This window comes from Nyctereutes procyonoides, unplaced genomic scaffold (genome assembly GCF_905146905.1).
Source record: "Nyctereutes procyonoides isolate TBG_1078 unplaced genomic scaffold, NYPRO_anot_genome, whole genome shotgun sequence".
NCBI classification, from domain to species: domain Eukaryota; kingdom Metazoa; phylum Chordata; class Mammalia; order Carnivora; family Canidae; genus Nyctereutes; species Nyctereutes procyonoides.
This window is the reverse complement of record NW_026575159.1, coordinates 29,160,974-29,182,335: the sequence shown is the minus strand read 5'-3', so window position 1 is coordinate 29,182,335 and position 21,362 is coordinate 29,160,974. Positions and strand designations below refer to the sequence as shown.

Genomic DNA, 21,362 nt, shown 5'->3' with positions numbered 1-21,362 from the left:
CGTCTCGTGGCTGGTGCCAGCCCTGGGGACCAGCAGCGGCCACCCTGGCTCTGAGCAGCACAGCCCCAGAGGGACGCTCTCCTCCGCAGGGCCCACCCCGGGGTGTCTCGGGCTCACTGCTCTGGGGCTCTGGCACCAGCCCCAAAGCCGCTGTTGGTGTTTAGGTGAGGGACAACCACGGAGACGAGCCCACTTGTATTCTGACCTGGAGGAAGGAGAGTGCCGCGCTCTTGTCCTCCTTCCATGGCTCTAGCTGGCGGGGCCGGCGTGCACCCCACCTAGCGCAGGAGCACTGAGCATGGCATGGAGCAGGGGCCCCTTACTAGCATTCGGCCCGGTGCTGCTCAATGTGTCTGAGCAGCCCGCACATGCTCCCCGGGTCCACCCACATTGCAGCCCCAAGAACTTGCTCTCCGCATTGTCCCCACCTAGCTAGGGGTGCAGGCACAGTGCGATCCAGCAGCTTGCCCAGGATGGCCACGCTAGTAAGTGGTGGAGCAGCCTTCGCAGCCTGACCGTGAGGGAGGTCTGCATTTTACCGTGTGTCTGGGACCATGGGTTTATGTCCCGCCTGACACTTAAATCCGACGGTCATGTTGGGCCCTTAGCTGGGTTCTTTTAACCCATGGTGTGGAGTCTGGGGGCTTGGGTGCATCCCTTTCGGTCCTTTTGTCCAGGGCATTAGCTGCACATCCGCCTTGTACCCAAAGCTGGGAATCCCAGAACCTCTGACATCTGTCCACAGAATACTGCACCCATGTCCTGTTTCCTGCTGGGTTTCTAGATTTGAAATAAATCCTTATGGAGTATGTGGCAGGACAATCAGTATATTCCTCAGCCTGGTGTAAATCTTGCAAAATCTGAGGTACTCTTAACCACATGGTCCAGGGCCTTGGACACAGCACGAGAGACCGCAGCTCGCTGACAGTCCTCCCTGTGACCCACATAGGGCTCTCTGCCCCACTGGTCCTTGTCCAGCTCCGCGAGTGGACGTCACCACCCCCACCTTACAGCGGAGGAAAGCAAGGCTGGGGCTGGTGTGCTTTGGGCAGCTGTCATGGGAGAAGAGCAGGGCTGGGACCCAAACCAGATTCCAAGCCCCCGGCACCCCTAGTGGCTTCCCCACTGCAGCCAGAGAAGGGTCACGAAGCTGCAGGTAGTGGACTCTGGAGGAAAGCCTGGCCAGGAACACCACCCAGGCTATAGTTCAACCCAGAGTTACTGGGGGCATCTAGACCTGAGCAGAGTTCTCAGGGTGGAGTGGGGGCCAGAGGGACGTCAGCAGGTGGACTCCTTGGCTCATAGAGGGAGCAGGTGAGAGGTAGGGACAGTGTGGTCAGGGAATGGCGGGCTTTCAGGCCATAGGAAAGGGGCCCCACTGGCTCCTAGACCATCTCACCCCAACCTGGGAGCACCTCTGCCGGGCCTGGGCCATCCGTGCTCTGGCCCCGACCCTGCACCTCTTGCCTCTTTCTTCCCCATCTCTGTCCCCGCAGCCCTTGCCAAACGGGCCAGCTGCTAAGTGTGTGTGCGCTTGCTAATGCAGAAAGCAGGACCCTGTCTTTAAAACAGGCCTTGTTCAAAAGCACAATTATGCATTTTGTCATTTTCTCCTCCGTCTGTGGGCTGGTGTCTTACAGGAAATAGAACAGACGGACGGGTGGAATTGTTAAGTGTTTGTACAGAGCCAAGTCAGTGAGGAGGAGAGTCATACCCCCACGGGCACACCACGGCCAGGAGGGGGAGGCCAAGCGGCCGACCACCTGCCTGGCCAGTTTGCTGGGACATTCCAGGTACATCAGAGGCCAGCCAGAGGAGGGTGAAGGGAGTACAAGGCCAGGGGCACTTAGCATCAGCGTTTGGTAAAAGAAGCATTCCTCTATCCCCTGGTTCAGCTCAGGTTCCCTTCAAAAAATGTTTTGCATGCACGCATGCATCCACCCAACAATTCATTCTGTGCTTCCGGAACTCACCGTGTGCCAGAAATGGTCCTGGTGTTGAGGCTTCAGTCTGCCTGCAGAGTTCATGTCCTAGTAGGGGAGGCAGATTTTAAGAAGTAAATGGAGAGACACAAACACAGGGACGTTCTGTGGTAGATGTTACTCAGATGAGCAGGATGACGTGCAGAGTGACAGGTGATGGGGCCTGCACTCGGGTGGCGGTTATGAAGGTGGGGCTGAGAGCAGCCTGCATAGCTTTGGGGGGTGACTAGGAGTGTGCTGGCTCTTTAGGGACTTTCCAAGAAGAGGGACAGTGTGCAAAGGCATGGATGTGGGAAACTGTGAGGTCAGAGGTACAACATGAGTGTGCAGTGAAGAGAAACACACCTGGGAAGGCAGGCAGCGCCAGGGCCTGGGGCCCGATGGTCCTAGAGAAGGCTTGGGTTCTATCTGCAGACTGTGTGTGTGCAGATGCATGTAGGTGTGTGCATTTGTGTATTGTGTGGGTGTGCATGCAGATGCATGTACACGTGTGCATTGTGTGGGGGGTGCATGTATGTTTATGTGTGCATATATGTGGGTGTGTGTATTGTGTGTGGGGTTGCGTATGTACACGTGTGTGTTGTGTGTGCATATATGTATACGTGCACGTATGTGTGGGTGTGTGTATTGTGTGAGTGTGTGTAGGTTGTATATGCACACATGTGAATGCGTGCGTTGTGTGGGTGTGTGCATGTGTGTACACGTACGCATATGTGTGGCTGTGTGTATTGTGTGTGTAGGTTGTGTGTATACACGTGTGAGTGTGCATTGTGTGTGCATATATATATACGTGTCTATATGTGGATGTGTGTATTGTGTGAGTGTGTAGGTTGTGTATGTACACATGCATGAGTGTGTGCATTGTGTGTGCATGTATATATATGTGTGTGTGTATATGTGTGGGTGTATCGTGTGGGCCTGTGTGTGCATAAACTTATACATGCACATATGCATGAGTGTATTATGTGGGCGTGTGTGCAGGTGTGTGTACGTGTGCGCGTGTGCACACACGTGCATGCTGACACCAGAGCCCTTGTAAGGTGTGTTAAGGGACCGTGGTGTTCAAGGGGATGAAACGGGCACATTCTGACTTTGCGGAGTCGAGCAACCAGGAGATGCCTGGAGGGGTTGAAAATGAGCTACTTTTCGCAGCCGTTCGGAGCCTGTCGTGAGGGCACCAGTGGGGGGCTCGAAGGAAACCCCGCGGCGGGGCCTGGGGGAGGAGGTGTGTGGGGGGGAGGATTCAGGGGTGAATCCTTCGTCTGTGCCGCTAGCCTGTAACCTCTAACCTCCTTGCTCTTGGGTTGTCGCTTCTAGAAGCGGGTGAGCAAATAGGTGACACGTGGACTCCCCCCGAGGCTCAGCCCAGGGAGGGGAGCGACCCAGAGGAGCAGGTGGGGCCTGACCCCTGCGCAGGCCCGAGGTTCCGGGCTGCCATGTCCCCCAGACTCACCCTGTCCTCATTACCCTTCCAGTTCGACCTGCAGCGGATTGTGATTTACTGTGACTCCCGACACGCGGAATTGGAGACTTGCTGCGATATCCCCCTGGGCCCGGTGAGCAGCCCCCGCGTGCGGGAAGGAGTAGGGGTGGGGAGGTGGGTCCGTGGGCTCCCTCCCGAGGGACGGGGTGTCCAGGGCCCAGGAATGGGCATTCAGGGGTCGGGGGTGCCACCCTCAGACCTTGCCTGACAGGAGCCCAGTGTCTATCAAGAGCAAGGGCTGTTTCCAGGACACCCAGGGTGGGGGTTGGGGGGGCATGCAGGTCCCCCTGGGGGCTTCTGAGGTCCCAGGCTGCAGGCCAAGCTGTAGGGCCCAGCTCTGGGGGGCGGAGGAGGCAGAGGCTGGCAGCCTGGCCCTGGGAGGGACCGACCCGTGCTCATGAGGGAAGGCCCTGGCACTGGGCTGGTCTGCAGAGGGGAGGAGGCAGCTTGCAGGCAGGACTGAGGAATGAGAAAAATCAGAGATTTTCCTCTGACCCGCAGGTGGGTCAGCCTCTCCCAGGGACCTCTCGGCCTCCCTGCCTCCACTCCCTTTCAAGGCTTTCCCTCCCCAACCCGCTTAACAAACCCCCTTCCTGAGGCTACTTGGAGGGCGGGCTTAGCGACAGGACCTGCGTCCCAGGGCTGTGGATGACATCCGTGCAGGTGCTCGGTGGCCCTGTGCCCGGGACACGGGTGGTGGAAGCCCCCAGTGATCGGGCTTTGGAGTCAAGTGGGCCTGACCTGGAGAGAAGGAGAGGAGGTCAGGTGAGGCTTGGGGAGCAGAGGGAGGGCAACGGGGAACTGGTGATGGTGGAGAAATGAGTCCTTACCAAGCTCCTGCCAGGTGTGAGGCACCGAGCTGGCCCATTGAATCCTTCCTCACCACATCACCGTGGACGCACCCTTGTCCCCATTCTGCAGAGGGTGACACTGAGGCTCAGAGGGATGCGCGGCTCCTGCACCTGCTGAGAGGCCAGCCACATGGCTGATTGCAGGGTGGCCCAGGCCCTTGTGACTCCAAGGCCTCAGCACCCAGGCCCTGCCACCCGACCTGACCCGACCTCGCCTCTGCTCAAGCTCAGGCTCCTTCGGTTCCCGGGGAGCGGTGCCAGCTGAAAAGCGAGGTTCGGGCCTCCTGACCCCCGGGATTGCCTTTCAGTGCCAAGTGACTGTGCTGACGGAGCCTTCGCCGCCGCCCCCGCGGCCTCCCACGCCCGGCAGTGAACAGATCGGGTTTTTGAAGACCATCAACTGCTCCTGCCCGGTTGGAGAAAAGGTACCCCCACAGCCGACCGTCGGCCGCCAGCCCGGAGCGCCCGAGCTGAGCAGGGCGGAGTGGTCAGCAGGAGCAGCGGTGCAGCTGGGAATTTCCCATCATGCACAAGGCTGGCCAGGGCAGGACAGCCCCAGGCTCTGGGGGCCTTGGGCGGCAGGGAGCCCTTCTTGGTCCTAGGACCTCTTGTTCCTTGCTATTCCAGCTCAGAGGAGGGGAGCCCCCAGACCCGTTCCTGTCCCCCTGCAGCTAATGTCTCCCTGAGGTTTCCGGACTCCTGCTGGTGGGAGGCCAGTCCCTCTCCACGCCCTTGCAAGTCGTCAGAGCAGATCTGGTTTGCCAAGGAGGCTCAGCGTAGGTGACATAGAAATAGAGTTTGATGTACCTAGTTTCTGGTTTACAAGCTGGTGTTTCCATGAACACCACCAGCACCATCCACTAGCCTGGATCGAACGTCTCATTGAGTTCCTGGGGCCTTCATCTGTTCTGTTTTCCTGTAGACCAGGGGACTTTTTGATAAGGAAAAAAAAAAGTTTTCTACTGTTTTTGAGCAGAACAACTTAACCAAGCACACAAGGATGGTAGAAAGCAGAGCTGTGCTGGGGAAGGTCCCTGTGAGGTTCTGCTGGACCCCGTAGGCGGGGGCCGTGGCCTGCGGCCTGCAGTCATGTCCCACGCTATACACCCCCCCTCCCCAGCTCGGGGCCAGCATGTAGGAGGAGCCCAGTGGCTGCAGGGCACGAGACAGACAGGAAGGAATGTGTAGCCACAGTGAAGTTCACTGGAATGACACACTTTCCATGTGCACTGTCCTAGCGGGCAGGCTCCCTCCTCCTCTCCCTCCTTCCTTTCTACCCCGAGAGCCAGACCTGGGGAGACGGGGAGCCCCCAGGAACTCTGAGTTACGTGAGGCTGGCAAACCCTGGCCCAACTTGCCCAAAGGAGCCAGCTCAGCCTTCCTGGGAGCTGAGGCTTTTTCTGGGTTGGGGTGAAGGAGGAAGCACCCTGGCCAGGTGCCCACTGGCTTAGACTGGGAGACATTGGGCAGGGAGCTGGGGTGAGCCCCCAGGACTGGACCTCCACCCCTCTCCTGCCCCTGGGTTTCGATTAAGGGCCTCAAAGGAGAAGGGCGCATGTGTCACGAGGTTTGGAGGAGTAAGCGCTGCGCACAGGGCTGCTGTCCTGGGAAGGCAGACAAAGCTAGTTCTGCTCTGTCCAGGCTTTCCCCCCACCCCGAACCAGGCTGTGCCCTGGGTAAGTCCCACTCAGGCTCCTGTGGCCCCAGGCAGGGGAGAAGGGACTCCTAGGAGAGAAGTCTGGGCTCAGAGAGGCGTCCAGCCCCTGCTCCCACTCATCTTCCCACTTAAACACCCCCTGGCGCTCCCTTCCCACCCCCACCCCACCACCCTGTGTGGTCACAGAGGGTCCCCAGATGTCTTTCTAGCACCATCCCTCTCCACGTTGCTCCCCCAGTGTCCGGGTACCAGGAGCTGCTGGTCCCTTGGAGGGGTCACGGCCTTCCTTGTCTTGGGACATTGGCATATGTAGCGTCTGCTGGACCGCCTCCCTTATCTGGCTCATGCCGGCCCTTCTCTCAAGATGTCCCCAAGGAATGCTTTCCTGAGCACCTTGTTGTCTACATGGCTCCCTTCCCTCCCCCCCCTCCATCATTCATTGTGCAGCCATGCACCTGCTATTTCCAAGACCCTACAACCCAGTCCTCTCCCTGTGCTGCTATCTCCCATGGCAGTGATCCCATTGAACTAAAAATGTCCACCTGTTTTTAACTTCCACAAGGTAAGTTCCAGATACAGAGATCGGATCTTGACACGTCCATATGTTCATCCATTGGTGTGTATAGTCTGACATTATTAAGTGGTGGGTCATTATTGAACTATTGGGTATGTGGGTCAAGGGGTGAAGGATGACGGGCGGGTAGGGTCTGGACAGCTGAGAGGGAGGGATGAAGGACACACCCTGTCTCACCGGCAGGACAAGGGCTTATTTTTCAAGATGATCTGTCACCTTGCAAACTCTCAGCCTCAAAGCCTGAGCAGCATCACCCAATAGCCCATTACTCTATTCATCAACCTTCCCTTCTGTTTGACAGTAAACAGTAAGCACCCACTGTGTGCACAACACTGAGTTTTTAAGACACGTAGCACATGGTGCCCAGAGTGCTTCAATGTGCTTTCTGGCTATGGTGTCCAGGAGCACTGAGGCGCACCCAACCCGGGGAGCTGGCCACTGGGCCTGCTTTCCATGCACAGGTGGGTGGGAAGGGGGCCTCTTCTCCCTCCCTCCAGAAGAGGCCACACGCAAGAGCTTCAACAACCACCTCATCATATGGGGTTGCCTCTGTCTCGCCGTCTTCAGTTCCATAAAACATGGGGCACACGGGAGATCTGAGGGTTCTCTCCTGGGACCCCTGGTCACAGGCAGACTTGGCCTCCAGTGGTTTAAGCCTTGGATTTAGTTTTTCGCTTCCATTATTCTCGTAGGTCAATGTACTTTTTGGGTCCGCGTTTCCATCTCTAGACCCAAACATGGTGCTCGTGAACTGTGTTCAGGCATTCCGATGGCCACCGTGTGAGCTCAAACAGACAAAATATTACCTACCTCATTTGCATATGCAAATGACATATATGAATCCATTTTTTTTAAAAAAGAACATGTTCATGAAGTAGCTAAGTATGTAACCGTACCCAGAGCGTTTTTAGTGACGTGTGGTAGATGCACATAAATGGATATGGCGTCGCCTCCTTTTTACTAAGGTGGTGAGATTTATGCACATTCAATTGTTTGGGTTCTTTTTGCTTTGTTCTTTGTTTTTAAAATTTTTATTTATTTATTCACAAGAGATGCAGAGAGAGAGGCAGAGACATAGGCAGAGGGAGAAGCAGGCTCCCTGCCGGGAGCCCGATGCGGGACTTGATCCCAGGACCCAAGGGTCACGCCCTGAGCTCAAAGCAGGTGCTCAACCACCGAGCCACTCAGGCGCCCCTATGCACATACAATTGCATGAATCGTGTTACATTGGTTTCTAGTGTGGCAGTATTTACACGCACCCACAACTTAAGAGATCAGAATTCTTAATCTAGTAATCAGATCCTTTATATAAATAGCACATATGTTAGAAAGCAAATGATGTGTAGATGTAGGGTACAGTCTTGTTGCTGAATAATAACTATAGGAACCATTAGCGGGCCACATGGCATTTTTTTAAAGATTTATTTATGATAGACATGGGGGAGGGGGCAGAGACACAGGCAGAGGGAGAAGCAGGCTCCATGCAGGGAGCCCGATGCGGGACTTGATCCGGGGACTCCAGGATCGCGCCCTGGGCCAAAGGCAGGCGCCAAACCGCTGAGCCACCCAGGGATTCCCCCCACGTGGCATTTTTAACTAAAGCAGTGACATCATCAGGGTAAAAGTAGCCTGTGGGTACCATCTTGTTTGTCCCTGTCTTTAGTCCACCGATGATGATGCTAAAGTACCCCGTGTACGTGGAGTTCATGAACAGGGGCTCGCAGCCACAGGAAGCCCCGTCCAGCTGCTGACCACGTGTGTCTCGCTCAGAGACTGGCTTAGCCTACGGAGGGCTGGCCAACTGCGGAAGGCAGAGGGGGGAAATGAAATAGAGCCTTACTTCTTGTTTCTTCTGTCCTTCTTCCTCTAGGGTGAAAAGGGCTCTGATGGCCCCGTGGGACTCCCCGGCCCAAAGGTCAGTACAGGCGCAGCTCAGGGGTGCTTTGTGGCCCACGGTGACCTTGGCTGTACGCTCTATGGAGAGATGAAGTGTCATATTAGATGACTGTCCTGCGGTGTTTGTTCTGAGCTTGTTGACGTGAAGTCTGGAGCCTCTGTTTCTCGTCTGAGGACCTGACCTAGAAGGGTTTGGGTCAGAAAGTCCTGGCTCCAGTCCCATTTGCCCCAGTGGGCTGACCTCTCTGTGGTCAGCTAATTCTGCATCAATCCTTTTTGGCTTCTGTATTCCAGAAACTTTGGGGCTTGGGCTTCTAAGAGTCTATTTAGCCTGCATGTAGTATTTCTTTAAGTTGCATGAAATTCTTCTTGCACAAATTTTCTAAACTCACTAGTTGTTGGAAGCCAGATGCTTCCGCGAGGGCCACCTCCATCTTCCATCATCCAGCTCCCTCTCTGTTTCCATCGCTCCCCTGGCTGCTAGTGTTTCCAGAGCTGGACAGGGCTGCCTTCTCACATCGTTACTTTGGTCTCAGAAAGCTGAGACCCAGAGAGATGTGACTTGGTCACACAGGCGGACAGAGGAGCTCAGCACGATCCAGAAGCCGTTACCTGGCCTGGTGTTTGAAAGAAGGGCTGAATGTGGTGGTGGAAATACCCAGAGAGGATGCCTCCCCTTCTATCTCTCTGTCTTCCATCTCCACTTCCATCTCTCTGTCTCTCTCTCCCTCTTTTCTCTCGCTACTCCCCTCTGCCGCCACTCTGCTGGGCTGGGGAGCATGGACACACACGTGCACACACACATGCATAGATGTACACGCACCCCACCTGATGGGCTCCCCTCCCTTGGTGCCAAAGGAGAGCAATTCACAGTGGTACTGGGTGCCAGGTGGCCCTTGTGAGAAGGAGCCCAGGGGTTTGTGCCTCACTGAGCAGCCCCCAGGCTGTCACCTCAGCTTCTCAGCTGTCAAATGGAAGAAAAGAGCAAAGGTGAGAAGGTTTGTCTGAAGCAGCGGTTGTCTATGGAATGACCGTGTTGTGTGGTGGTTGGACAGACCCAGGGCTGAGCAGCCACTTCAGCAGGGAGGACGAGGCTGGGGGCAGGAATGCCAGAGACGGACAAAGACACCGACACGTAGAGGGGAGTGTGGCTCCTTGGAGAGGATTGGAGGTCCTGGCTCTTCAGCCTCACCAGTCACATTGTCCCAATCTGAGGTTGAGACTCCAGGTGAACACCTGTGGCTCCCAGTGGCCCCATTTACCCAGTCACGTGTCATGGTCTGGAGACTCCAGGTGCCAAGGCCCATTTGGGCGCAGGTACATTCCAGTGAATGAGGGAGCCCTGTCCCCAGGGACCACAGGCTGGTGGCAAGAGAAAATTGACAGAGAGGAAAAGGGTCCCTTGTGGGGACAGCCAGGGTGGAGGGACCCAGGGGTCCAGCAAGATACGTGGGAGCTGCTCGGGATAAAGAAGGCAGGGCAAGGCCAGGATGGTCCAAGGAAGTGGCCCAAGCAAACTAGCTATTTGTTCTGAGAGTGTATGAGGTGGGAGTGAGCCCAGATGAAATTGCACACCAAGACGGGAGAAAAACAGACAATACTGAGGGCTCCTGTGCTGGGCACCCAAGCCTGTCGTGGATTGGCTCATGGCAAGGGAGGAGACGGCTCCACCCCACATGCAGCCCTGGTGAATTTTCTCCCCTTGCAAACACTCTTTGCTCCTCTGCTCACCCACCCCGTCTTCACGGAGGGCCCGGGGCCTTGTGGGCACACTGGGCGTACAAAGAGCATAATCAGGGGACCCAGGCTGACTTCTGGCAATTTTCAAAGCACCTCATGCTTTCAGTGTTATGTGTGCTCATGACAGCATGCCCATTTCACAGAGGAAGAACCTACGGCCCAAGGAGTAATGATGCTCTCACAAGAAGCAGCAGAGTGGGAGTTTGAACTCTGGGGCTTCTCACCCCCCTTCTGGGGCTGGGCCATTCCTGGGGACGAACGCATTTTGCGTTCACCCACTCACTTTCTCAGGATGTTCTTAGTTCTGGAATGAAGACGTTGGGGAAAGTATGTAGATGCTTCCTCCTTCTCCGGGGGTGGGAAACGTGGCCTCATTGTGCATTTGGCAGTGAGAGTCAGACTCTGCTGCCAGGGAGTCGAGGCTGGGTGGGTGGTGGGCAGCCTGAGTGGGGGAGCCCTGTCACAGGACCTGACCCAGGGCTCTCCTCTGGTTTCCACACTGCAGGGAGACATGGGAGCCACTGGGTTGCTCGGAGCTCCTGGACCCAAGGGAGAAAAAGGCGACACGGTGAGTATAGGGCTGGTGTGGGCGACCCCATGCTTCCCTAGTGAGCTCGTCCACTAGAATGCATTGAACACCTAGTCGGAGCCAAACAGAGCTACACACTGCCTTCGGAGCTCAAGGCTCCTCTCCGTGGGCTCATTCCTCCCAAGGTGGCCCCAGCTGTCGCTCTAGCCCTGTCCTGCCCCCCCATCGCCACCCCTGGGTTCTGTGCACCCAGATTGGCAGCCCAGAGTCTCCAAACTGGTCACTTCTCACCGGCCACTGCACATGCTCTTTCCTCCAGCAGGAATAACTTTGCTGTCTTTCCACGCCTGGATTTCCCCTCGCCTCCTCTTTCTGACTGGCTTTTATCTCCTTCCCATTCCAATTGAACTGGGTGTGCTTCTCCAGAATATCCTAGTAGCCCACAGGAAAAGAATCAGGGAACAGGGGCTGCCTGGGTTGGGGAGCAGGGATCGGATGAGCAAACAGAACCTGCAAAGTAGCCATCACAGTGATAGAGGACAAAGGGAAATCATTCTTAAAGGAGGCAAGGCAGGTCTTGTGACAGCATGTCAGCAAACACAGCATATCCATAGAGGGAGAAATTTCTAAAAAAAAAAAAAAATCTGGAAATTCTAGAGCTTAAAATTACAACTGGAAGGGAAAAAAAGGGGAATCAGTGGAGAGGCTCAACAGTTAGGTATGAACTGGCTGAAGGAAGAGCCAGCGTTCTTGCAAACAGCTCAACAGTGATTATGTAATCTGAAGACTAGAGAGAAAAAGGAAGGCAGGAAAATGAGTAGAGCCTTGGGGTGCAGAGTGCACTTAATGGGAATGCCAGAAGGAGGGAGGCAGGAGAAGAAAGTGTAGTCAAGGAAATAATGGTGGGGGAAAAAAAATCCCAAATTTTGTGAAAGGCAGTAATCTACACATTCAAGAAGCTCTGTGAACTCTAATCAGGATGACACAAAGAGAGCTATTCTAGAAAGATTGTCGCCAAAATGCCAAAAGACAAACTTTTGAAAGCAGCATGAGGAAAAATAAAATGAGTCAACGTGTTCAGAGAAAGGGCAGTAAGATCATTCACTGACTGACTGTCAGGGATGGTGGAGGCCAGAGTACAGTGGATGACAAGCTCAAAGTGGTCATCATGACAGTGTGCATTTGGGCGTCCAGCAAACAGGTGTAGTAACAGGCAAGAGATCAGGGGAAGAGGCACTGGAACCACGTAGGGAAGCGGGTCTTTAGAAATCTCAGTGGAATTAGTATGAATCTGAAGTAGGTCGTGATAAGATGCGGTGTGTATGGTAAACCCAAGAGCAACCTCTACCCAAATGGTTCAAAATGTACAGGGGAAGTGCCACTAAAGAGACTAAAATGGAGCACTAAAAAATAGTTAATGCAAAAAAACAAAAACAAAACCAAACCATAAAGGAAAAATAAAAGACAGGAGGCAGAAATGAAAAGTAAGATGCATAGATAAAACTCACTCTGTTGGTAATCATGCTATATTTTCAGGCTGACACAAAAATAAGACCCAACTGTATTGTGTCTACAGGTGATATCCTTTCTATTTATTTTTTTTAAGATTGTATTTATTTATTCATGAGAGAAACAAGAGAGAGAGAGAGAGAGAGGCAGAGACACAGGCAGAGGGAGAAGCAGGCTCCGGGGAGCCTGATCCAGGACTCAATCCGCGGACCTCAGGGTCACGACCTGAGCTGAAGGCAGATGCTCAACCACTGAGCCACTCAGGTGCCCCAGGAAATACACTTTAGACTCAAAGATGCAAATAAGTTGAAAGTAAAAGGATGGAAAGTATAAATTTTGAAAATAGAAAACCTAAAAATTCAGAGTGACCGTGCTAATACCAGACAAAATAGACTCTAAAACCCAAAATTTCCAGAAAGAAAGAGGATGTCTTATGTTGATTAAACTGTCAGTCTTTCAGAAATTGAGAGCAGTTATAGACATACATGCACCTCACAGGAGCCCCAAACATGTGAGGCAAAATGTGACATAATTGAAGAGAGAAATAGGTAAGTCAGTGGTGATGGTTAGAGACCCAAGGGCCTCACTGGTAGTGATGGGTAGAGTGGCCAGGAAGCCAGAGAAATTGGGACTCTTGGGCATCGCTGGTAGAAAATGGTGCCTCTGCTTTGGAAAACACTCTGGCCGTCCTTAAAAGGCTGAACAGAATCACCGTGTGACTCAGCAATCCACTTCTAGATACATACCCGAAAGAAATGAAGACATATGCTCGTACGGAACCTGTACACAAATGCTCAGCACAGCATTACTCATAATAACCAAACGGTAGAAACGACCTAAATGTTCATCACATGACGAACGGATAAACGAGATGTGTGTTACCTTCAAGCCGTGGCAGGTTATTCTGCAGTAGGATGGAGCATCGATCCATGATACACATGGGTGGACTTTGAAAACGCTTTGCTGAGAAGTCACTGGCTGCGAAGCCAGCTCTAAAGCCCACATATCATATGATTCTGTGTATATGAAATGTCTAGGAGAGGCAACCCTATAAGGACAAAATAGATTTGTGTTTGCCTTGGGTGGGAGGTGGGAGGGCAGGGGCGGGGGTGACCACTTGAGGGTGTACAGTTCCTTCTCAGCTGATGAACACATCCTAAAGTTGATTGTGGTGCTTGTTAAACTCTGTAAATACACTGAAAACTATAGCATTGTGTACTTTAGGTGAGTTGTGCAGTAGGTGGATGACGTCTCAGTAAAGATGACATCTAAGGAAGATTACTATTTTTTAAAGATTTTATTTATTTATTCATGAGAAACACAGAGAGAGGCAGAGACACAGGCAGAGGAGAAGCAGGCTCCATGCAGGGAGCCCGACGTGGGACTCAATCCCAGGGCCCTGGGATCATGATCTGAGCCAAAGGCAGACGCTCAGCCACTGAGTCCAGAGCTAAAAGGAGACGCTCAGCCACTGAGCCATCCAGACATCCCGACATCTAAGTAAAATTAAATGGGGTTATACCCATGAGAATGAACCCCCAAGTAAGGGTTATCATCCCTTTTGTAAGACGCTGGGCAGAGCTGATGACAACCCTTTCAGACCCTAGGTGGTGCTTCCGTGTGTGACATCATACATGGAGATGCTCTCTAGTAAATCTTGACCCCCTGCTTTCCTTTTCTAGGGCAGAGGACCTTTTTTCCCAGGAGAGAAGGGTGAAAAGGTAAGCATCTCCCTTATATCGCTCTTCCTGGGGCTGTGCAGCTGGCCAGAGAGCAAGATGAGGTGGGGAGGATCTGCATTTGGGAGAGGAGGTGCCACCATTGTGCTGCCTATAAGATCCGAGCAGAGAGCAGAGACCTCCTGGGCTGAGCGAGGAGCCCTCAGTGTGCAGGGTCCCCGGACCTGAGCAGTTGATGTGTACATCCTGGCCAGTGCTTCCCGGCAGTGACGAGCATGAGCGAACACAACTGGAGGAGAATGTTCGTGTAGGCCATGGGTGAGAGACACATGTCTGGAACAGAGGGTGCTCACTCGGGTGCATAGGGAGCGGGATACAGAGCTGCAGAGAGGTCTGAGGACCATCCTGCAGGGCGTTAGATATCAGAGCGTGCTCAGGCCTCATCTGAAGTTTGGAAAGACACCAAAGGGTCTGTGCACAGTCAGACATGCAGGGAATGTTTGAGTATGAGGTGCCAGATGGGTGCGAGGGGAGAGACCAGAGGAATTTGGGGAATCGCCAAGAGACTTGTGGAAGTTTCGAGAGGAGATGACGAGGAGCTGCAGGAGGAGACAGGCAGAGCAGTGGAGGAAACAGGAGACACACCTGTACATGCTCCCCCTAAATACGAATGTTACACCTTCTTTTACCTTCATCATAACAAGCACAGATCCTAGGACCCAGGGCTTCCTTCTGAGGAGGAAAGCTTTCTTAAGTTCTTAGCCAGTAAGGAGAAATAAGAACCAGAGTGTCGCTAAAATGCCATATTTCACTCCCACCAGCTATTAAAAATGTACCTCCTGTGTCCCAGGAGAGACAACCACAGGACCTCCTGGCGGGCATTTGTGCTAACATCTCGCCAGACCACAGGCACTTGCAGACCCAGAACGCAGTGCCCAGGGCCCTAGAGGGTTTTCCTCAACCCCTCACATAGGGCCGGCTGTACGAGCAGGTGCCACTCTGTTCCACGACTGTGGGAACAGCTTGTCCATGGCCAGCCTGTCCGCGCCCCCCGCCCCCTGTAGGTACCCTTTCATTGCATACTTTCACACCAGAGATTTACTCTCCGGAGATAAATCAAGGATGCCCAGAAGTTCAGGGCCCATGGTTCAGTCAGTGTAATTCAGAAGGGAGCCTGGAAGCACGCACGTGCCATGTTGTAGGCACAAGGTGAACTCGGTTATCGTACTGCTGAATAACGCAGCGGCGCTCAGGAACGCAAAACCACATTTAGACGAACGATTAATGACCTCGAAAATGACAATAACATTTTTCTAATTTTTAGAGCATGTGGGAAAATATCTATACAGTAGGAACCCAGTTGTGTGTGTGCATGTGTGCATCTATATGTGAGTCTGTGTGTGTGTGTGTGTGTGTGTGTGTGTGTGTAAGAGAGATCGAGAGACCGATTCTGGAGGTGAAACCCCATGGTGAAACAGGGTGGAAATGCTGAGGGTATTTACCTTCTCCCCTACGCTTCTCCGTATCTTCGTTTATTCCACAGTGAACTCCTCCTTTTTACCCCCATTAGAAGGACAGGTACATGCGCACACACACAGTATCTCCTACGCAAGGATACGGAGCCGTCTGAGACCCTGGGACACAGCCTAGTGGGACACGCAGCACAGGGGGACTTTGCCATCAGTTTTCCAGTCTGGGTCTCCTGCCACCTAATGTGGGGCTGGCAGTGGCCCCCGTCCATGGTTTCTGGGCGGTTTACTAGCCCAGCACCTGGAGGGAAGGCGCTCAAGTTCAGCAACTATTTTTATCTACTGGCGCTAGCCTGCTAGGTACCTGTGGGCCTGGGGCACAGGCATTAGCAGGACACCCAGATGCTCCTGTCGGGACTGGAGCTGCTGGAGCCCTTGAAGTCAGGGTGCTGGGTCTGGGCGGTGCTCGCTGGGTGACACCAGCATGCATCTCCGGGACCAGCATGTCCTCTGGCTGCTGAGCTGTCCTCCTGTGTTGGCGTCGCCAGGCAGGAAGTGATGGGCCTCCCTTCTCCTGTGAGCAGCAGGTGCATCTCAGCCTTGTCTGTTCTGGTTTAGCTCAGAACAGCAGCCTTATTCTCCTGATGGCTGCAGGCACCTCCCCGGCGCCCCCTGGATCCCCACCTGCAGCACCAGAGTCGGGACCTGGCCAGGTCACAGGTGCAGCCAGGGAATCCTCCTCACATCTTCGGAGCTTGGCAGGACAGATGGGCAGCCGCACAGACTCCAGCATTTCTGGCTCTGTCCTTGGTTGACATTCTCTTGCAGTGGAACATTTTTAGCAAAATCTGAGTCTCGATTCTGTCCCATATTAGCTGTGTGATTCGGGGTGAGTCACCTCCCTCTCTGGGCCTCTGCTTCCTCATCTGTAAGAACGAGGGGGTGGGATGGGATGATGCATAAAGGCCCTTGTAGGCGGCAGCTCTGAGACTTGGTGATCAGCCCACCCCAGCCGGAGCCCCTGGGACTCTTCTGTCTACACCCCCAGGCCCCCAAGGATGAGGCGAGGCCAGGGTGGGTCAAGAAGACTGATAGAGTCCACAGAGCAGAGGAGGCCACCGGTGACTAATGCACTTGGACAGGACCCAACACACTGGCTTGCCCACTTGAATCGTCTCTCCACAGCAAGTGCATCATGCGAGGGGATTGGATGGACTGCAGCCCAGTGGGTTCAGGAATCGTGTTTCTCTGATTGTGCTCGTGTGTCCTGTATTCCTGGCATGTAGTTAGCCACTGTGATGATGTGTGTTGCCCTCCATGAGGCCCGATGTGCCCTGTACCTTATGTCTCATGATGAAGACCGTGCTTTAGGAGGGCACTGCTTATGCCCATTTCACAGATGGGAAGAACAAAGCTTAGTGGTCAAGTGACTGGCCCAAGGTCATAGGTGAGTGGGATGGTAGGAAACACAATCAGTGGTTATTGTGAAAGTGAAGGGAAGCTGCAGGGCTGATTGAAGCTCCCCTTCCTCAGCCACTCAGGAAATTGGCTCCCAGAGAAGATAGGGGTCGGGCCCCAGGTCACACAGCTCAACAGCTGTCAGAGGTCCTGGCCTCCTAACTCTCCTGGGCTCCCCATCAAATGCCCAAGACCATTGAGTGGCACCATGTCCCTCGGCTGCTTCTGCCCCTGGTCTTGGAAGCTAACCTCCTGTCTGGTTCCTATATTCACCGTAGGTTTCTTGGGGCCAGTCTTCCCCCAGTGTTTTAATATATATGAAATCAGGCTAAGGTAAGGGGGGAGCAGCCTCTGAGGGGAGGCCCCATAGCTGCTTCCCACAGCCCAGGCATTGGGGCCATAAAAGGATGAGCCTCACAAGCTTCTGGGAGGCAGCTGGCATTAAGTACCTGCTTGCCCAACAGGTGGATGGATGAGTGGATCTCGGCCCTCCGCCATCCAGGATGGAGGGCCAAGCTCGACCCAGTGCGGGGGGTAGTGGGGTGTGGGGTGGGTCACAGAATGCGGTGCAGCAGACCCAGCTTCAGAATCCGGCCACGCCTCGTGCTGACTGCATGTCTGTCCTCGGGCTACTCTGAGCCTCAGTTTCCTTTTCTGTAAAAGGGGGGAGGGGAATGATAATGGTTCTATCACATAAGGTGGGGTGGGACTGAGGGAGGGAATGTGCATGAAGGGTTTGACGCAGCGCCTGGCACGGCGAGCTCTCGAGCTGGTGATGCTCTGTTTATGTTCCGCCCATAATTTTCAGTTAATTTGCAGCTGCCTGGGTGGTGGTGATTGGGCTGGTCGGGGACCGGTTCCGGTGGAGTCGGAGGGAGCAGGGAGGGGTCATGCCCTCCGTGCCCTCCGCCCTTGCTTCTTCCCTCGCAGAGCAGATTGACCAGCACAGTAAGACACTGGCATGAGGGCTCCCTTGGGTGGGCCCCGAGCTGGTCTGGCCACCGTGGAGATGAGGTCTGTAACATTAGCCGGATCATGAGCCCCACTGGTAGAAAAAGATTTAGAAACCACAAAAACGAGTCCAAAACGTGAGTTTCTGGTGAGCTACCAGTCGGGGTGCATCCTGAGCTGGGGGGTCCCTCTGCTCTGGGGACCCAGGCCGCCAGGGAAGAAGCCCGCTCCCTGCCCGCCACCCCCCACCCCAACCAGCCTGGGTTGTGTCCCTTTCCTGGGCCCACAGCGCCCTCTGCTGCCTGAGAGCCGGCGCGTCTGCTCCACTTTCCCTCTGCTGGGCTCCCCCGCAATGTGACGGTTGGGGACGTCTCTGCTGTTCTGAGGTTGTCCTCTTACTCCTTAGAAACCTGGCACCTGGGAGGAAGGAGGGAAGAGCTAGCCTCGGTTCCAGGCTCAGGTGATGGAAAGAAAGCAGGTTCGGGGAGCTGGGCACATGTGGTTTGGCTCCCAGCTCTGCCGTGGCCGGGTGACCTTGGGCTGCTGTCTCCCTGAGGGCCTCAGCTTCTCATCTGTAAAGTGGGAACATTGATGTCTGTTGTGGGTAGGGCTGTTGTGGGGATTACAGGGGGTTAGTAATGCCTGAGAAAGCACCTGGCTTCGTCCCTGGCACGTGCTCGGCATGTGTAAAAACGCTGTCCCTTGCCTTCCTTGTGTTTTTTTTCTGCTAGACGCTACTGCTAACATCCATACAAGAGTGACATGCATTTCTTTAAAAGATAGTATTTAAGGACCCAGTACAGGAGTGAGGGTATGAGTTCACAGAGCTCTAAAACCAGGTTGGTTAGAGCCCTCCCAGGGCTCATTCACCCCCTTCTGCAGCGGAGACGTGCACGAACTCAGAGTGTAATCTTCTTACCTGGAGCAGCCAGGTTGTGGCCTCCATCCCCCATACTGTTATGCACACTGAGGACCCTGCCTGGGCCCTAGGGGATGGAGGAGCAGAGGATGCTCACGTCGGCACAGCACACTGAGGATTTCCTAGGATACTCTGTGTTACAGTGCATGGTGGTAGTGGTGGGGGGGTGCGGTGCTACAAAATGAGATTAAAAAAATGTCTAGGAAATTATCATGAGCATAATTCATATGAAGGGTGGAACAGAAGCAGGAACAAAATTACCATGAGCTGACTCCATTTTTTATAAGTGCTCCTGACAACTACGACGGCGACAACCTCACGGAGCATCGCATCACAGCTACCGGATGGGCACAAGTGAGAATTAGAAACACCTCACCACAGGGAGCTAGGCATGCGACGTGACGCAATGAGATACAGCCTAGGAAGCCCCACGTTGCTCACGCATAAAAGGGCGCGTGCGCAGGGCAGACAGCCAGCACACCTGGGTAGTGGGATTTGGGGGGGTCTTGTTAATTATTTTTGATGCTACCACATCTGTAGACATTTAACCAAAGACTAAGTCTTAATATAATGAAAATCCTTTTAAGTACAGGGTGTTCGTAATGGTTTACGTGTGAAATCCCCAAATGGTGTAATTTTGGAGGAAAGCGCCCTCTCTCCCAGCAAGGGGGAGGGGGAGGTCTGCTGAGCACTGGATGCATGACGGCCAGTGGGTCGAGAAGGTGGAACATGGCAGTGGCTGAGGGTAGGGCTTGGGACCTGCCGCATAAGCATGGTGGGCGGGCAGGGGGCATTCTCTACAGTTCTCAGTATCTCAGTTTACCTGGAAGATACTAGAACCGACCGTGTGTGTTCTCCTTCCATGGCCCTGAGGGCTCAGTGAGGGTATCCAGGGGAGAACTTTGTAGGCACCTGCTAAATAACGGCTTGGGCAAGCATTAGCAAGAATGAGGTGCAAGCTCTCCGGGCACGGAGTCCCTGAGCACGGTGACCAGTTCGGGCACATTATCTAAGTTGGCTCAAGCCAGACAAACTCAGCACTTTTGCTTTGAAGCCTAGAGACAGATGTTCTTTCCCCTGGGCTCACGGCCATGAGGAAGAGGACCTTGACATCCCTGCAGCCATTTTGCTGCGGTGAAGTGAGCCAGTCGGCGCAGGGCGAGGGGATGCTCAGAGGTTGGGCCTCAAATGGATCCTTGTCGGTGATATTGCTGAGTGATCACACAGGCAGCATCTCCAGCTGCTCAGATACAAGACGCGATGCTTTGCTTGCCAGTGTTGTTCTCCTTATGACCAGCTGCTGGTCTTAATATTAAAATTAGAGTGGGGTTGGGGTCCGGAAGGGGCCTCAGGTGGGACTGGCCGAGATCAGGAGGTGGGGCAGGGTTCCATTTCCCCAGGGTGGAGCACAGTAGGGGACAGCGTAGGGAGAGGGCTCCAGAGCCCCTCATCAGCCCGGATCCCACCCTATAGGCAGCAAGGGCACCTGAGACCCGCAGGGGATGAAATTGGGGCAGAATGTCCTGTAAAGCCGTGCTTGGGTCAGCAACTCAGTACTCAGCATTTGGTAGAAGGGAAAAAAAAAACAAAAACAACAACAACCAGAAAGTCCTGTCTTAAGCATTTCCACAGAAATCCATATGGCAATAAATAAAAGTTCCTATGGATTTTGTGCTCAGATCCCACAGTGTGGTACACCAGGAAAAAAATATATATTTATATAATATATATACACAAGTGAATTTAAGAAACTCAACTGAATTTTATTGGGCTGGCTGACTCAGTAGTGGACAGAGGTTTAGGCCATCAGTTCCTCATCTTTTATGGTTTTCTTCAGTTCTTGTCAGGGTCATAAACCTGACAGGACAAGTGTGATAAAAGAGGAATCTGAGTCGAACGAGTGGCCCAGATGCCGCCTTCTCAAAACTTCAGCTGAATGCCCTGAAGAGGATGCCAGAGCTGTGAGCCGTGAGCCCGAGCGTCCTCAAGAAGGAGTCTTCATGTGATGGGGCATCGCAGGCTCATGAAGTATGATGCCAAGTGGGAAAGTGAGGAAGGAGCCCGAGGCTGTCGTGGTGAAGTTAAGAAGGGGTGTTGGGAAGCCAGGTTCATAGGGGCCAGTGGAGGCAGCCTGGCCCCCCAGGTTCTGTGCATGTTCCCTTGAGGATGAAGCAGGCCCTTCCACTTCTCTGTGGACCGTGAAGCATCCAGCCTCTCAGAAAAGGCCCCTGGCTTCAGGGAAATGGGGGACCCGCCTGCCCAAAAATGCCTACCAGCAGTGGGGCCCGATGCCTGGAAATCCTGAGTTCCAAGGATCTGTCCTCTGGCTTACACTCGCCGTCCTGTTGGAAACCTGCAAGCGCAGGTGAATTTGCGTTTGATTATAAAATGGGACAGATTCCCTGTTGACCACTGTGCAACGCCACGTAAAGTCCACGTATTTGGAGTGCACTTCTCACCTGCTGTGTGGGGCCCCAAGAGACCCTTCCTCTGCATGTCTGGTTCCAATTCTGGGTTCATGTTTCCTGGGATCTTGCCTCAGTATTCCTCCCCACCGAGACTGCTTCCTCCTTGTGCATCCACCATGGCCCTCTGCGTCCTGAAATACTAGGGATGCTTCTGACCCAGTAACCTTTGAGTCCTCATGCAGGGAGCCAGGAGGTCC

At 53.9% G+C, this 21,362-nt stretch overlaps 1 protein-coding gene across 1 annotated transcript in view; it reads left to right on the top strand.

The window, feature by feature from the left end:
• Positions 1–21,362, top strand: part of COL22A1 (collagen type XXII alpha 1 chain) — a 242,116-nt gene that overhangs the window by 51,794 nt on the left and 168,960 nt on the right. The window contains exons 7-11 of the mRNA XM_055314212.1: positions 3,458–3,538; positions 4,625–4,741; positions 8,418–8,462; positions 10,689–10,751; positions 13,904–13,942. Coding sequence (XP_055170187.1) covers positions 3,458–3,538; positions 4,625–4,741; positions 8,418–8,462; positions 10,689–10,751; positions 13,904–13,942 — 345 coding nt within the window. The remainder of the gene's footprint in view (positions 1–3,457; positions 3,539–4,624; positions 4,742–8,417; positions 8,463–10,688; positions 10,752–13,903; positions 13,943–21,362) is intronic.